Raw genomic sequence first — 18,430 nt, forward strand, 5'->3', positions numbered from 1 at the left:
GGACCAACTTGTAGAGATGCTAAGCTCTTCACTCTTTCATGATCATTACCTCAACTCTCATTCTGTAGTCCTTGTGTTTCCCTCTGACTTCTCCTCTCTTCACCACTATGGGACTCAATTCGGCCTTTGGAGGATTGACCTGCACCTCCAGGCCTGCTCCTCTATCCTATGGCCCACCCAAACCTTTTGGCTGCCTCTATGATTGCACTTTCTGCTGTACAACAAAATTAGGATTCGAGGTATGTGCTTCTCAATTAGGAATATGCATTTTATTAGATCAAGACTATGTTTTAATCAACTCCAGATCCTTACCATTAAGAAGGGTGCCAGGAATACAGTAAGTACATAACCAATGAAGAAAGAGTACTCTGACCAGATGGCTTTAATAGGAAAAAAAGGGTTAAATACTAGAAAACTCTTAGAATAAATTATAATACTAATTCTAATCAATTTTCATAGATGAATGTATTATAATTACTATTTGACTATACATTGAAGTTATTTTTAAAAGAGAAGCTTAAAGCGTGCATGTAAGTTTGACATTACTTTTTTCTAACTTTTCTGTGAATAACATATGTTACCATTAATGATAAATGTGTGGCAAAGATTGTATTAAACTGTATAACTCAAGACTGCCTTATTTACATGATGTTTCCTGAATTATACAAATTTTCACATATAACCTATGAATTATTTATTAACCTCTCATTTTGGTCATGAAACATTGCTTTGGCATTCAAAAGCCACAGTTTCTTAGGGTATTTTTATCATCAAGATATTTGCTTAACCATCTCAAAGTATAAAATAGGCAAAGGGTGGTTTTTGATATATCTAATCTTCCCATATTGCATTTGTATTTCCCTCAGATGACTTTTAAGTAGTGAACAATGTTCAATAATTGTGTCATTTTCTTTCAAATTTATTTAGTTTTTTTAAAACTGACAGATAAAATTATACATATTTATCATGTACAGTATGATGCCTTGAAGCACATATACACTGTGGTATGATTAAATCTAGCTCATTAACATATGCGTCATCTCACACAGTTATCATTTTTGTGGGAGAACTTTTAACATCCATTCTCCTAGCATTTTTCACAAATACAATATATCATCATTAACTGTAGTCACGATTCTGTAAAATAGATCTTTAGGACTTATCCCCCCATTTAATAAAATGTTCTATCCTTTGACCAGGATCTTCCCAACCCTGCACCCCCTAACTGCTCCAACCTCTAGTAACTACCTTTCAACTCTCTACTTCTCTGACTTCAGCCTTTCAGACTGTACATATGAGTGAGCTCATGCTGTATTTGTCTTTCTGTGTCTGGCTTATTTCACATAATGTCCTCCAGGTTCATCCATGTTGTTGCAAATGGCAGGATTTCCTTCTTTTTATGACTGAACAGTATTCTCTTATGTATATAACCATATTTTCTTTATCCATTCATCTACTGATAGATACTTAGACTGATTCTATTCCTTGGCTGTTGTGCTGCCATACACATGGGAGTGCAGATATCTCTTTGACATGCTGATTTCATCATATTTGTAGATATATCCATTAATGGGAATGATGAATCATATGATTGTCCTATTTTTTAGTTTTTTGAAGAACCACCATACTATTTCCCTTAATGGCTGTACTAATTTACATTCCCACCAACAGTATACAGGGTTCCCTTTTCTCCACATCCTTGCCAACGCTTCTTACCTTTTGTCTTTTGGGTAATAGCCATTCTAATAGGAGTGAGGTAATATCTGATGTGGTCTTAATCTGCATTTCCCTGATGATTGGTGATGTTGAACTTTTTTTTTATATACCTTTCAGCCTTTTCTGTGTCTTCTTTTGAAAACTGCCTATTCAGGTCTTTTGCCCATTTTTAATTGGATTATTTGTTTTCTTGCTACTGAGTTGTTCCAGGTTCTTATATGGTTTGGGTATTAACCCCTTATCAGATGTACAGTTGACAGATATTTTATCTCATCCTGCAGGTTGTCTCTTCACTCTCTTGAGTTTTTCCTTTGCTGTGCAGAAACTTTTTAATTTGATGTGCTCTTGTTTATCTGGTTTTGCTTCTTTTGCCTTTGCTTTTGAGGTCATATCAAAAAAATAATTATGTCATTTTTTACATAAATCTTTTAGTTTCACTTATAAAAATCATCCTGTGAATGCCTTAAGTAAGTTATTCCTGTTTCGCTCTACTATTTACGCTTGAAGTAACCACTAAGCTGCTGTTGCTTCCTTAACCAAACACCAAAAATCTCAAGGTGGCAGCTACAAAAGTAAAGCCAAGTAATATAGCTGCTTTATGAGAGCACCAATCCTTTTTAAAACCAAGAACAAGATTACTCAGCCTGATGACCTCCAGTATCCCTCTAAAAAGACAATGCAGGGTCTGGGTAATAACCCCCTTGTTTTTGAGTGTCTTAACAATTTATTTTCAAAATTGACTATGGCATTTCTATATCTCTTCTTCCCCCTAGTTCATTTATTTTCGCCTACACCATTTTAGGCATTACATTTTCCACAACTTTTGACCTGTGATTTTAGTCTGACAAATGTAATTACTTGTGAATTGTTGAAAAAAAAAAAAGAAATGTGATAGCATAGCTCTAAGAATTTTTAATTTCTATTTTTAACTAATATTTTTTGTTAAATAAATAATATTGTTTGTGGATTCTTAATACGTGTTAATTATAATCAATTCAGTGTATAATACAGTCATAACACTTATCATTTCCTTAAAGAAGCAGTCATTAATAATCTAAATCCAGGGTTAATTTGCACAAATCATGGAACTCACATAGCATAAATTTTTATTCGTGATTCTTAAAGATGCACTTTTAAAGATTTAACCTCTTTTGTTAATCAGTATTATGACAAAGTAGGTAGCAAGGTGCCTGGTTAAGATCTAAGAAAAGCCTCAGTTTTCAGGACCATCATTTATTTTTTGTGAGTGCCACTCAGGGCAGCTATTTATGTATGTGTTCAATAATACAAAATTCAGAAATGTCTAGATGCTTTGATGGCATAGTAAGATATGAGAGCAAAATAGGATCACATTATATAGTGAAATTTTCTTTCCTCCATGTATATTTTATCTTTCACTTTTATCATAAGCTGTGCTTTCCATTTCCAAGTCTTTTGTTGTAGTTCAGATGAAAAAGGTTTCCTTGAGAGAAGTAACAAAAGTGGACCCTTGATGCTTCTGATGGATATAAATGATACTGTTATTCAAGGTTTAAAAGAAATGATCTTTAAGCATAAAGCTGTCATTATTCAATCTGTTCTCACTATTCATCTGTTTGCCTAATTAAATGTTGTCTGTAACAAAGTGCTTAGAAAAGAGAATTGCTTACAGAAGGTATTTCTTTCTGAAAAATCATACAAACTGGACTCAAGTCAGAGGTTAAACTGACTTATTAATTCAATGTATAGTGAGAGGAGGGTGTCTTGCTATTTTACAACTGTGAGAGGCATACAAATGCAAAATAACATTTTGGTTAAAATATGGCATTTCAGGAACCAAAATAAGTAGAAGCAGGGTTGAGGAAGTAGGGAGACTCCTGCGCAGTTGTTTTCCGATGGTACTAAATTCCACTGGAAATTGTACTTTTGGTGCGTACATGCAACATTCAAAGTTGAGTTTACACATCTTTGTCGCAAATTATGTTCTTTTTTTTAAGACACATTTATTCTGCATTATGATCAAACTATTACATTTAGCAATCAACATCAAGGGTGCAAAAAAAATCTGCATTAAAAGCGTTCACTGGAATGCTTTACACAAAACAGAAACTAAAATAACCTGTTATACAATTAGTCACAAATATAATCCCTGAGTTTTTGGCCCATACACATGAGTATTATCTAAAACACATCTTCTTTGACAGCAGCAAGGCCCTGTCACCACTGTGCCCGGCTGAATTCACAACTGTTGTAACCCGTAGCTTCCTTGTCATTTCTCTGGCTCTCTTCTCCTGCTAAACTTTGTTTCCTGGCAGTAATTAAGATCTTCTGCCACTGCCATAGCTACTGCTGCTACTGGAACCACCATGACCATCTTGGTTTCCCAGTTGGCAAAGTATTGGCCTCTATGACCACAGGAACCAGAGCTTCCGCCTCCAAAGTTTCTACCCTTCATTCGTACAAAATTTGAAGATTGACTCCTATCATTGCCAAAATTGTTGTAGCTTCCACTACTTCCAAAACTGCTTCCATTATTACCATAACCATTATAGTCATCCCCGCTGCCACCATATCCACTACCACCACAGCTGCCACCAAAGCCACACAATCACTAAAGTTTCCTCCATGACCAAAGTTGTTATTCTCCCGAAACCACCTCCATGACCACCATCAAAGCTTTTAGGACAACTTTGACCTCTTCAACTTGGTGAGGCACTAGCCATCTCTTGCTCTGACAGGGCTTTTCTTACTTCACAGTTGTGGCCACTCACAGTAAGGTGTTTCTGAATGACAGCCTTATTTATGGAGCCATGGTCATCAATGGTTACAAAAGCAAGACCCCTTTTCTTGCCACTGCCTCAGCTATGATTTCAATCACTTCAATTTCCCTGTACTGCTCAAAATAATCTCTTGGGTGATGTCCTTCAATGTCTTCTTTAATGCCACCCACCAAGATCCTTTTCAAAGTTAAGTGGGTACCTGGTCTTTGAGAATCTTCTCTGGAGATAGCTCTCTTTGTTTCCACAACTCTTCCATCCACCTTTGTGGCCTTGCGTTCATGGCTACATCCACCTCCCCCACAGTGGCATATGTGACAAACCCAAAGCCCCTGGTGTGCTGGATGTTTGGGTCTCTCATTACCACATAGCCTGTGAGTGTTCCCCATCACTCCTCAGACTCTCATTAACTTTTTTCAAAGCTTAACCCTCTGATGCAGAGCTTCTGCAGCTGTTCAGGCTCTCTCGAAAACTGACTTCGACATGACAAACAGTGGCAAGGGAGACTTTAACAATGCTTTCTCGGCAGCGTCCATGGGCAGAAAGGGCAAATTACACACTAATTAAGCCACTTTACATTTGTGAATGAGAAATTTTCAAAAGGCCGAAATCGTTTTTCTTTCAATTAGAGATTGTGCAGTTTTCTCTCCTTTGCATAGATGTAGCTGTGGAATTACTTAATTGCTGATGTTAGAAGCTCTGTTGTTGCATGAATTAATTAATTTCTGTTTTAAAAACACTTTATGTTTTTTGTCTTGCAGGCACTTTTCATGTCTGTCTTCTAAATACATGTGCCCCGGTGTCCCTGCCGTCATGAGCACCTTGCTGGCTAATATAAATGCTTTTTATGCTCACACAACAGTTTCAACAAATGTACAGGTTTCTGCCTCAGATCGATTTGCTGCTACCAACTTTGGTGTAAGTATAATTTTTTAAACTTTAAAATTCCTAGCAGCTTATGGGAGTTACATTTCAAGAGATTTTAAACTTAAGATATTCTTGGAATCTTATGCAGAATGGACATTTTAGGGAATAGCATAATGGGCTCCAGCTCAAAGTTCATTTGAAACATTTTTAGTAAATTAACTGTGACAGTCAATAAGAATTTTCATTAGATTGAATCTTCATATCTTAAAGGATCTTTTTCAGTGAGGGGAAAACATACATTTTATAAGAGAATGCTGGGACTTTATACGGAATTCTCAACATGTGCAAATTTGGTATTCAACATTTCAGATTCACTGTCTTGTAGATATAGTTCCCTAGTAAGTGTGAGCTTGGCTGCCATCTCTGGAACATATTAGGCTCCATTTGCACTTCCTATTGGTTCTTTCTGGTACTGATGGATAGTGGCACATCCTCTAAGTAAAACATAGTACGTGTTTAAGGAGCCTAAGAAAAACAATCTGTGCCTAAATAAGGCTGTCCATCTGACATATGCAAAGGCATCAAGAATGCATTGAAAAGTAGAAATTCAGGGAATCAAAGGAGCCCCAAGAATTCGTCTGTTGCATCCATCAGTGTAACTCTTTCTCTACACGTATACTGTAACTGAAACTGGCAAGACTGGAAATAGGATATAAATTAAGAGTATTTGTAGTAAAGTGGTAAGAGTCAAAATTAAAAATGAGTGGAGATGGAGAAGAGAGGATAGATACCAAAGGTTTTCAGGGCATAAAATCAACAGCCTCAATAGCATTTGGTATGTTTGGGGACATGGACAGCGAGGGAAGGAGAAGATGCCTGGAAATATTCCCAGGTTTCTGGTCAGGGAAAATGGGTAGGCAGTAGTGCTGTTCAATAATCCTGTGAGACAGGGTTTTTGTTCTCTTTTTTTTTTTTTTTCATGGAGGAAACTAAGATCAATTGTGGAAAGGTGATTTTTCATGGCACCATATTGTTTCCACTGCACTTCCAATTTAGTTTACTGAATATATTTTTGTTACAGAGTATATTGTTTAGAAATCAAATTTTGAGTTATGTGTCATAGAAAAGAAACAGTTGAGACACAGCAAATAAAAGGGTGAAAACCCAATAGGGAAAAAGATGTGCTCCTGTGTTTACTCTTTTTCTGTCCTTTTCCTCTAAAAGAGAAATGCATGTGAGGTGTATGAAGTGAATTAGAATAATCAAAGGAAAGTATAATTGCTGTTTAATGCCAAATCAAATAAAATGCCAGTAAGGAGACTACCCTTGGGTTAAGACTTATGGAGTTTCAGTTTTTATTGAAATTTAGCAAGTCAGTTTAGTCATCTAAGCCTCAGTTCCTCAACATGCTCAATGAAGAAGATAATTCTTACTTTAACATGTTTCTCAAATTTAAAATAATGATAAAATGAGATAAAAGATGGCAAGCCAGTTGGTAAAAGTGTCATTGCATAAAATATGAGAATTTTGTCTCTCTTGCCTTACCTATAGTATAACCTACAGTATCAGCTACTTTTGTTAGACAGATTGACTCTTGCAGAAGCTGGAACCAAAGAATGTTCCCTAGCCGGCTTAACAAAATCCTATTGTTACCAAATACCAGATCATAGAACAGTTTTGTTATAAAAACCTCATCTTAGTAACAGCACTTGTTGTCTTGGGATTTTACCCATAACATGAAGCATGCTGTGCTATGAAATTGTTTTGCTTCTAATATTCCGTCTGTGTATATTTTGAAGAATAAGCCAACATCATGGAACATTGAGCCTTTCTCCCTCTGAGAAAGATGTGTTTAAGTGATTAATATCCACCATAAAAACTACCTAGAGGAAAATTAGATAACATGCTCCTTTACTTCATGTTGACCCAAAGAAGAGAGAGCAGATTGATTTCAGTACATTTTAGTATTTCAGTGGTAATGTAGTTATAACAAACTTCATTTTGTAAATCCAATAACTTATTATAGAATACGGCCAAAAGAAAGAGAAATGTTTCTTCAAACTACATCATGAAAAGTTGGTGATTTGGTATATAAATTTGACTATATTTTTCTAGCTATTGAAAATAATGCCATTTGATGAGTCAAATATACCTAAGTGTATCTCCTGTCTCTACATTGGAACCTCAGGTTTTTATTCACCTAACTATTAAAGCTGATTCTGTCATCTGGGACTCAATGACAATTATATGCTCCCTTCTTGATCCTTCTCAAAGGTGCATAGCCCACACATTTTAAGACTCCAAATAATAAACCAGTAGAAAAAGCTTTCTTACCTATGAGAATTGTAAAACAAATCTTTAAGAGAAGAAAACTATTACACATTTAGACCTTTTCATGTATAAATCTTATTTGAAATCATGAAGTGGATGAAACTTGTTCAAAAATAAAGTGAAAAGGACAGAACCCTTGGGTGTACAGAAGAGATACAAGCAAAGTTTACCTAGGAAAATGGCTAGACCAATTGGATGACAATGATTTTTTTTAAAATGTGATTTTATCGCACCATTGCACTCCAGCCTGGGCAACAGAATGAGACTTTGTCTCTAAAAAAAAGTGATAACTGTAAAAGGTAAGGTAAACTGTTTTGGGGAAAGGGTAGTATATAATATCATTAACTGTCATAGACAGTTCAAGTAAAATGGAGAAAGAAATTAGCCCATTGAATTTGGCAAGTAGAAGGTCATTGGTCAGTGAAGCAATTGAGGTTGAAGCCTGATTTCATGAAGTTTGTTCAGTGAATGGCATATAATAAACTTGTCCAACCCACAGCCCGTGGGCCACATGCAGCCCAGAGTGGCTTTGAATATAGCCCAATACGAATTCGTAAACTTTCTTAAAACATTGTGAGACTTATGCATGATTTTTTTAATTGCTCATCAGCTGTCATTAGTGTTAGCGTATTTTATGTGTGGCCCAAGACAATTCTTCTTCTTCTATTGTGGCCCATGGAAGCCAAAAGATTGAATATCCCTGGCATAGAAGCACAGTTATATAAATTAAAGCTCAATTATTCACTAAAATATGATAAGTCTTTAAAAATCAAGTTTTTATGGAAGAGGTTCTATAATTGAGCAGTGCCCATGATAATAATAAATGAAAAAAGTATGCTAAAAAACTCTATATGCAATTTAATTCCAACATTGAAGACACACACACACATACACACACACACTCACACACACACACATACAGGTTTAGAGATAAGACTGGAAGGAAATATGCTAAAATACCAATGATGTAGCCACCTGGTTGGGTTATAGCTGACATTTTGTTGGTTTTGTTTTATACAACAGTCTTTTTGTTATTATCATACTTTAAGTTCTAGGGTACATGTGCACAACGTGCAGGTTTGTTACATAGGTACACTTGTGCCATGTTGGTTTGCTGTATCCGCCAACTCATCATTTACATTAGGTGTTTCTCCTAATGCTATCCCTCCTCCAGCCCCTCACCCCTCAACAGGCCCCGGTGTGTGATGTTCTCCTCCCTGCATCCATATGTTCTCATTGTTCAACTCCCACTTATGAGTGGGAACATGTGGTGTTTGGTTTTCTCTTCTTGTGTTACTTTGCTGAGAATGATGTCTAAAATTTTTTATAAAATACCTTAAGTCTGGATTAACTTTATAACAACATTCTGAAAGAAAGCATGAAATTGGATGAGGAAACAGACTATTCTTTCAAGGAACTTAAATCAGAAGATAAAAAGAGAGACTGGGCAAGAGTAAGAAGGTTTTTCCATATAAAAAGAGACTTTATTTTTATTATCTGCTTGGGTAGGGATTTTTAAACTATTTAATAAGGTAAATATAAACATGTTTATAGAGTGTTAGGAAAGGAGTTAGTTGCAAGAGTGAGGTTGCAAATTTCTCAGATGGGAGAATAGGTGACTATAAGTACTATCTCAGAGGAAACGAAGGAAGTGCAGTCATGAGGGCGGAAGGAGAGGCTAGCCTTTAGAAGGCGAAAGGACAAGCTGTGTTCTGAAATTCAAGGAAATAGTGTGAGAGTCCTTGCAGAGAACACTAAGCTTTTCATATGGAAGTGAAAAGTTGGGGTAGTTGTACCTTATTTTTTAATCCTTCTTTAAATTTGTCAGGAAATACAAGGATTGCTCATTTACAAAACAATGGGCTGTGAAATGGTTGCAGAGGGGAAGAGGGGTAATAAAAGTTTGGATAAGCTACTGAGGGGAATACAAAAAAGAATGTTTCAGGGACATGTAAAGAAATTCCTAGTAAATTGAAAGTGTCATTTGCTGTTGGGCACTATAAATGTTTTGTCACAATTCTTGTGACAGTGAGACTTTCTTAGAGTGTGTCAGCATTCTGATGCTGACCTACTAGGAGATATAGCTGATGGTTGGATTGACTCTAGGCCGAGATTTTGCAGAAAAGAGGCCATGCGAAGGCAAGGAAATTCATATAAAGATAATGGGGTGAAGGTAAAGTGATTTGCCATTAGCTCTAGTTTTTGGCAAGTGGAACCGTGAGAAGCATGATGGATAGCAAGAGAGAAGGAGGGGAGAAGTGGGGAAAGGGAGGGAGAGAGTGGAAGAGAGAAAACAGGCAGAGACAGAGGATTGTGGGAGGAACGTATTAATAGCACCTTTCAGTTAACATTTCGCAAGGGAAGTCTCAGGTCCAAAAGGTAACTCAGGGAGTAGATTGTTGAAAATTGATTGTAGAGCAGTGGTATGCTACAGCTGGCTGGTACCGGCTCATGAGAACTGATCAGTAAATTTTCAGGAATATTGCAAGCTTGTTGTTAAACACAGCCATCCTTGAAATTGGACATATTAAAAGTACAACATGAAAGTTAGCAAATGCTAAAAATCAAGGCTTTTTGCTTTCAGAAAGCCACTTTACCAGCGCATCAGTGAGTGTAAATGTTATTTGGAGTCCAGACAAAGAACTTATTAGATAAAGTGTCTCTGTATGTTGAAGGCACTAATGGGTAGATCAGGAGTTGAAAAGGAACAAAATTCCATGAGGTGGGAGGCAGTCAATATTTTAATTGTGAAAGTGTCTTTAGGAAATTTATTTAGTGAATTATCTTGAAATACAAATATCAAATAAATCAATCATAAAATTAATATTTTTGAGCTGTTTATTTACTTGAGTATATACATGCTCAATATATATAACCAAGTATAAATGATATTTTTATTGACTGACCAACCTCTATAGTATTTTCTTTCTACACATTTTTGGCTGCATTTTCTTTGATCACATCATATGACAAAAATATTGAAATGTTATTTTTATAATTTTTTTTTACTTAGCAGAGTTGACATATTTTTTAATGGACACTTTAGAAGAGTTTATTTCACTTTCACAATGCCACATACGTTTTAGTGATTTTCATAAAATTTGGGAAAACACCAATTATTTTTTTCATATGTGATGTAAAAGCAAAAATTACAGCTGACAAAGTTAAACAGGCAAGGCAAACTTTATTCAAGGCTATTGCAATAGGGAAGAGAGGCCAGAGCTCAATTAGAGCTCAGCTCCACTGAAATGAAAGGCAGGGCTAAAATAAGGAGAAAGTAGTGAAGGATGATAGTGGGGAGGTTGATCAATGGGATGTAACCAGTGCACTGAGTAATTTTGAGTCTGTAATTTTTTCTTCTGCAATTAGGCCATCTTTGTTTGCTAATTACAGCCATGGATGTTAGGGTCCTATCTTCCCAAAGAGGGTGGGAGGAAGGAGTGCTCTCTCCTTGATGATTACATTTCAAAGGGAAGGCTCCCAAGTCTTTCAGGAAGACATTCTTGGATTATGAATCTGGCAAGAGGCTTTAAAACATATTTAAATGTGAAGGGGCAGAAAAAGAATTTACAGTTACAAATTTTCTAAATAAAATGCTTTAAGAAAAGGGAGGTCGAGACCTAGAGTCAGGAAGAAGCCTATCTAAAGTTTAACCAGGCTGAGGGGAAGGCTAAGGGTGTCTTGATCAGTGAACAATAACATTTCAATGCCTTTCAAGTTTTCCTGTGAAGGGACTCTTTAAATATACTTTGAATTGATGAAATTTATTAATTATTTTGTCATTGAAAGCATCATTTTAGTCACCTTTCATAATTGTATGATATTTCTGTTGGTATCAGAATTAATCTCAAGTCAATAAGAGCTATAAATATATGTCCAATATGTTCATGTTTAACACTAATTGAATTATTTAAAAATTATCACAATTGCCTATGCATTACTTCTGTCTGAAAAGTCTTTCTTAATGAATTGCTGTTTTTGGTATGATCTGGAAAAAAAGTGTTACAATTTGCTTGTTGTGTTCTGAATTATTTTTATCTTATTCCTGAAAATTTTACAAAAATCTAAGATAGCATGAATACATAGCTAGCTCCTCCCAGGGGTACTGAAGAAGGTGAGGGCTGAAGAGCTTAAGCATTGTTAGCTTCTGGTTAAATTCATCCCTGCTGTTGAAGCCAGACTTTGAGAAAGAAAGAAAGAAAATAATGAGAGACGCTGAGGGTGATGCAGAGGTTATCATACCCCTTCCTTACAAGAGCTTTTCCTTCCACGGTTCCCCAGATTCTGGGGGGAGCTTCCTGAGGGTGCACAGTCCGGGGAGCAACTACCTCTTCCCCCCTGCCCGTGGGCCAAATGCAGTCCACCAACTCACCAACTGGTTTTGTAAGGCCCATAAGCTAAGAATATTTTTTAATATTTTCTAATGTTGAAAAAAAATTTAAAGACTGTTATTTTGTGACACATTAAGACTATCTAAAATTCAAATATTCACATCCATAAATCAAGTTTCATTGGAAAACAATCATGCCTATTAGTTTACATATTGTCTATGGTAGCTACTGTGCTACAGTGTCAGACTGAGTAGTTGAGACAGGGTTGGCAAAGTGAAAAATATTTACTAACTAGCCCTTTGTAGACAGTTTGCCAATCCCTGGTCTAGTTATTCTGGTCAACTAATTGAACCAAATTGTTTTTTTTTTTTTTTTTTTTTTTGCTTGGATTTACCTTTTATTTATTTTAAAAATTTAATTAAATTTCTAATTGGATACATAATAGTTGTACATGTTTATGGGGTACAAGATAGATTTTGATACATGCATACAATATGTGATGATAAAATCGGAATAACTGGAATATCTATCATCTCAAGTATTTATCATTTCTTCATGTTGGGAACATTCCAATTCCACTCTTTTAGTTATTTTGAAATACACAACCAATTATTGTTAACTATAGTTGCCCTATTGTGCTACCAAACACTGGATCTTATTCCTTCTAACTGTATTTTTGAACCTATTATAATATTTATTATTATTTTTATTATTGATTTGCCTCCTACTAGACATATGTGGCCCTTATTTAATAAAAAATTGAATAATGTGGCAGTTTTAGATATTGTGCCATGTCTCTTGGGGAAACATTTTTTAATCACCCAGTCTTTCATTATTCCTCAAATCACACCCTACAGGCAGTAGGCTTTCTCTGCTCTGCAAAGGGAATCTCACTCTAGTTAAATAGAAATGTTGTCAATAAAATTAAAGTTCAAGCTGTCCCGCTGTTTAAAGAATCTCTATGAAAATTCAATCAGCAGCATACTTTTAATTTCACATCATCTGATGTTGTTCTGGCTTTCAGTGACAAGAAGCCCAGCAGTTTTCTTCACAGTTTTCTATTTTCCTTGAATGTAAATTTTCCAGCTGGGCACCAAAGACTAGGTAGGGAAACCAAATGTGTGAACTGTATCAGTCAGAAATCTTTTCAGCTCCATGAAACAGAAACTCACTAAATATATTTAACTAAATAAGATTTCCCCCTTTGCTCCCCGATTCATGGAACCTTAAGTCCGCAGAGGTAGGGAATTCAGAGCTGGTGTAGCTGCTCAGTATTGTAATATTTTAAAAGAGTGGGCAGATGGGGTAGGATGGATCTAGGCAATCCTTTTTTTTTTCCATTTGTTCTTTCCATTTTCATCTAATGGGCATGAAATAAGCACTCTATCTTCTGGAGCCTATTAGAGTTTTAGGTGGGAAAAGGGAAGAAACACAGAGGGCAAAAGTTGAAAAGTCTGAATGCTATACCTAACAAAGAATTATACAGCAAACACTAATGTAACAAACACTATCTGCCAAGCACTCTTTTTAAATCTTTCAAAACAATAAGTCATTGGTAGTATGGTAGCTGGGTCTATTTTATTTAATAAGCTGTCTACATCTCATTGGCCAAAACCATGGCATGTGGTCATCCTTGGAGGAAAAGAGGTCTGAGAGAGTGAGCATTTCATATGGGCACATTTGACATATGATATTCTTTTAGTAAGGAACAATGGAAGAATGGATATTGGGCAGACAACCAGCACCATTTGCCCCAATGAATGTAAGAGGGCCAATGATTTGGGCCACAGCATGGTTGATCCGTCACTTCAACTGTCTTGATGATTTGTGCCAATCACAGAGATAAGGCATCCAGAGATGTGACACGAATCACACTCACTTTGATAATCATTTAAATGATTAACTTTACTGTGGCCTAAACTAATTATTTTAGTGATTCTTCTCTTTTTCTATCCGGATTGAGGGCCACCAACCCAAATGCATGGAAGTTGGAGAGTTAAGAAAGGACTGTATAGCTTGCCTCATCCCTTGGGAAGGTATAATGGAGAGTGGCAGAGAAAGATCTAAGACGTTCAACTCATCTGTATTTTCTGTAGCTTTGTTGGGATAAAGGGTCTTAACCTCCTAACAAGATCGCATGCTTCTGGAAGGCAGGGCTCATTTCTTAGGCTCCTTTATTGCCTCCACAGAGGTTAACACAGAGATGATACTCAAACCTTCTTACTGATGTATAAATCTGATGATGGCAGTTTATTCAGAAAATTGGAGTTTCAGCTTAGGAACAATTTATCACCTCCTGTTAATATTCAGCTCACTCCATCAAGATCAGTGACTTCGAGGCATAAGAGTTATATACCCCATAAATCCACCTCCTATGTGAAACTACTGGGAAAAGGTTTCATTTTTGTCAGTATCCTCCAAAGTGAAATTTGGTGTTTACAGAATATTAATGTTGGCAGGGACATTTTATGTCATTTAATCTTACCTCTCCCATTTGTTTTTATTTTTGATGAGAAAACTGGAATTCAGAATAGTGGAGTGTCTACCTAAAAAGTTTGCATGTGTGACTTTTATGTTTTGACTTTGTTTTTGTTTAATCCACACAACTTTAACCATACACTTAATAAGAGAAAAGCTCTTTATTCTCACCATCTTCAAATATTTCTGTTAAGAGGACAGTTCAACACTGATACTGCATCAAGTGGAAGCAACAGAAGTTTTTTGGCTGCATTTTTATACTAATTTTAGCACTATATCATACACAGCCTTTAAAAGCAATTGATCCTTTCAGATTATGAAGTCTACATTTGCCTCCAAAAAGAAAATTTTTTTTCAAATTGGTTTTGACAAAAACAACACCTGCTCCTACTTCCGTAGGTGGGAGAAGTGTAAAAAACTGTAATATATTGTCTGGAGAAGGGGCATGAAGTACAGGAATAAAAAGAAGAATGGGTTGCATTTTCTCTTGCTGACGCATTATATTTTTGTGAATTATTACACATAGAGAAATGTACTGGCAATTTATTTGTCTGATCTCTTTCTACAAAATGCAAGTCTCTAGATGCTTTGTTAGAACAGTTACACATTTCTGATTCATCATAGAGAGGAAGTATGACTTATTGAAAAGACCATTAATTTGGCGTCAAAGAGACCTGAGTTTGAATCACTGCTATGCCACATTGTAACTTTATGATCTTGGACAAGTCATTGATATATTTGATCCTTCCTTTCTATAAAATAGAGACAAAACTCAGAATTATTATGAGGTCTTTAGAGTGGTCATTTATTTCCATTCTCCTATTTTGTGTTTGCTTTGTGCAGAGGGAAAAATTCATAAAACTACTGGACCAGTTACATAACTCTTTGAGGATTGATCTGTCAAAGTATAGGGTATGTACAAATTTACTTGCCTGAAAGAAAACTGTTGTTTGGTCTAGAGAATTTCTTGCCATATTGTAAAAATTACCCATCATGTAATAGAAAAATAAAAATATTGATCTCAGGTGCTGTCACCCTTAGAAATAATCCAGCAGGTCTCCTTTGTTGTTCAGATCTTTGCCCCACGTAGACTACAACAATACTCTGTGTGTGTGTGTGTGTACACACATGCAGTTTTAATTTTGTAATTTTAAAATAGCTATCAGATTCAATGACCCTCAGCTAATTCATGAAGTAGACTATGGCCCAGTCCTCATTTTGAAAGCTCATCCTTTGTTACTGAAATATTCTGCTGATATTTCCCCAATTTCTGAACTTCTTACTTAATTTACTGCTTCATTCTCTTTCCTCCTGGGTCATGGTACCAAGAGTACCATGTGCTCTTGCAAAGCTGCCCAGAATTTGTTGTCAACAATTCTATATATCACCTCCTGGGGAAACACACACATACCACAAATATATTCATGTACATATGTTCATAAATATACACACATATAATTTTAGTTACAAAATATCTTAGTTATAAAAATTTAGTTACAAATTTTAGTTATAAAATGTCTATAGTAATAACTAGTAGATGCTGTCTTATATCTTATATTCTTTAACAATTTATCCTAAATATCTTTTCTTATTTGAACATATCTATCTCCCGTGCATTCATTTTTAATTAGTCTCTTATTGACAGATACTTTAATTGCATACTTATGGAAGTTATAATACCAAATTTAATTTGGTATTATTTCACGTTGGTTATTTCATGTTGGATCTGGGGCCAACATAATGAGAAGAGAACAACCATTAAGCCATTGAGAGAGATATTTGGGGGCAACAAGGGCCTGAAGCCACCTCATTCACCACCTCATCATAGGCACACTAACCCTGTTCAAGTTCATGAATATCTCATAATTAGCGATGGTTTTCCTAACGGCTCTTTAGAAAAGCATGTTAATATGTGAAACTGACCAAAGTAAAAATTGTTTCTTAGTTCAAACATTTTATAATTATAACTTTTCATTCCTTCAAAATTATAAACATCTGTATTTTTAAATGATACTTCTCATCGAACCTCGCTAAAAGAAACCTTTTGTTAAAATTCATAGTATTTCAGGAAAGACTATATGATGCAAACTTATTTTTTTAACTTTTAAAGTTTTTTTGTGACTAAAAGTAAATGCAGCACATGTATAATTTCTGAAGTATTTTTTAAAAAGTAGTTATCTTGAGAAAATCATGAAAATTTTTTCCTATGTATGCTACACTTCCTCCTTTTAGTAGCAAGACTATTTTAGAAGCAAGCATTAATAACATCATAACATTGTAATAATGATATTGTTTTGCATTTATTGCATTGTTAGTATAAATAGAAGAGTGCAGCTTTCCAAGAGTAAAAATATAATATTTCCAAATTGTTTATGTTCTATAATGTTTTAGGATAAAAATATTTTAAGAATACTTTAAGAGTATTTTAAAAATTGTATACAGTTTACTTTCCATTTTCTTTCATGAGAAGCTAGTTTTAGTTTATTTTCCCACTGGAGGTTTACTGCTGACAACCTTATCCATTTTCTGTTTCCTAATTAACCAGGAAAACTTTCCTGCAAGCAATACTGAAAGACTGCAAGACCTGAAATCAACTGTTGACCTGTTAACAAGTATCACCTTTTTTAGGATGAAGGTATCTCATTTTATTTCTGTCACTGTTTTGGTGTGACATAGAATACATTCATCCCCTGGTAAAGTCTTGCTTTACCCTCCTCTTAATCAAGTACTGTGTTAACCCCATCGATTAAACTGTACTATCTTTGCCTGAACTCAATGAATCTTCCAATATAAGGTATAGTGAAGAAGAGATTATCCTAGACACTTAAAATACTCTGATACATTTGGCTCTAATTTAGTTCTCAGTTAAATCTGTCTTAGATAAAGCTCTCTAGTAAGTGGATGTGGCACTTAAAAAATTTCCAAAGAATGTTAAATGGAAATGGAGTTCCCTTCTAATTTTAGTTTTAACTTAGATGTTTTGCTGACTTTTTTGCTACAAAAAAGTAGCTGACTTTTTTAAGTTTACCCCAATTGTGGCAACTTACATTTTCAGCACTGGGAATGTCTACATAGGAATATATTTGATCACCTATCTATTGGTATAATTGGCTAGGCCTTACAAACCGGGTATTTCTTTTTAAATATATCATTTCTACTTTAATTGCAAGTTTTCTGCAGTCATAGTTCTGGCTTGCAGCGCAACTTACGTAAAGCATTTTCAGAAACTACTTGCCAGGTTGTGGGCTAAAATATACGCTCTTTGGAAGAGAGTATTAGAATGCTTATTCAGAAAATTCCTAAATAGGAGCAATTTTTTTCTTTGCATTTGCTGATAATTTTTTTCACTAGAACCTCTAAAAATGGCATTTTGTAATAAAAGAGAGACACAAAGGGAAACCATACTATATCAAAGTTCATTTAGATTCTTTAAAGTTGAATTAAAATTCATTTGGTTTAAAATCAGGCTAACTAGGTGACTAGGATAGATAGAATTTACATCAATTCTAATCTACTGTCAGTAGCTACTGGAACAATGTGCAGCTAATGATGGCAAGACCCCATAAAGTTGACTTAGATTGACAAGTGATGTCTGCCACTGACACTGGGGAGTGAGGAATGGGAGTGAAGGTAGGGCTTGCCAGCACAGTGCTACCCATCTGCCATGCCTCCTTGCTTAAAAACACTATCTCCTTAAACTTGTAACTATTCTTCCCCAACCCTCACTCCCAGCTGATTACTTTGCTTCCTATTTCGATGAAAAAAAAAAAAAATAGGAGGAAAGAAAAAGGAGCATCCTCAAGCTCCAATCACATACTCCCACCACCTACCCCAGTAGGTACTTCCTTGTATGTGTCCATATATTCTTTCTTTTTCACTATTGATGAGCCGTCTGTTTTCTTAGAAAATGTGGTCTGTTCTACCTGTGCAATTGATTTTGTCTTCTCTTGT

General features: G+C 35.4%; 1 protein-coding gene across 2 annotated transcripts in view; it reads left to right on the forward strand.

The window, feature by feature from the left end:
• Window positions 1-18,430, forward strand: part of UNC13C (unc-13 homolog C) — a 661,317-nt gene that overhangs the window by 342,464 nt on the left and 300,423 nt on the right. For both annotated transcript variants that reach the window (XM_063716164.1, XM_024232533.3), the window contains exons 13-15: window positions 5,234-5,390; window positions 15,323-15,391; window positions 17,025-17,114. In XM_063716164.1, the coding sequence (XP_063572234.1) occupies window positions 5,234-5,390; window positions 15,323-15,391; window positions 17,025-17,114 (316 nt within the window). The remainder of the gene's footprint in view (window positions 1-5,233; window positions 5,391-15,322; window positions 15,392-17,024; window positions 17,115-18,430) is intronic.

Source organism: Pongo abelii, chromosome 16 (genome assembly GCF_028885655.2).
Source record: "Pongo abelii isolate AG06213 chromosome 16, NHGRI_mPonAbe1-v2.0_pri, whole genome shotgun sequence".
Classification (NCBI taxonomy): Eukaryota; Metazoa; Chordata; class Mammalia; order Primates; family Hominidae; genus Pongo; species Pongo abelii.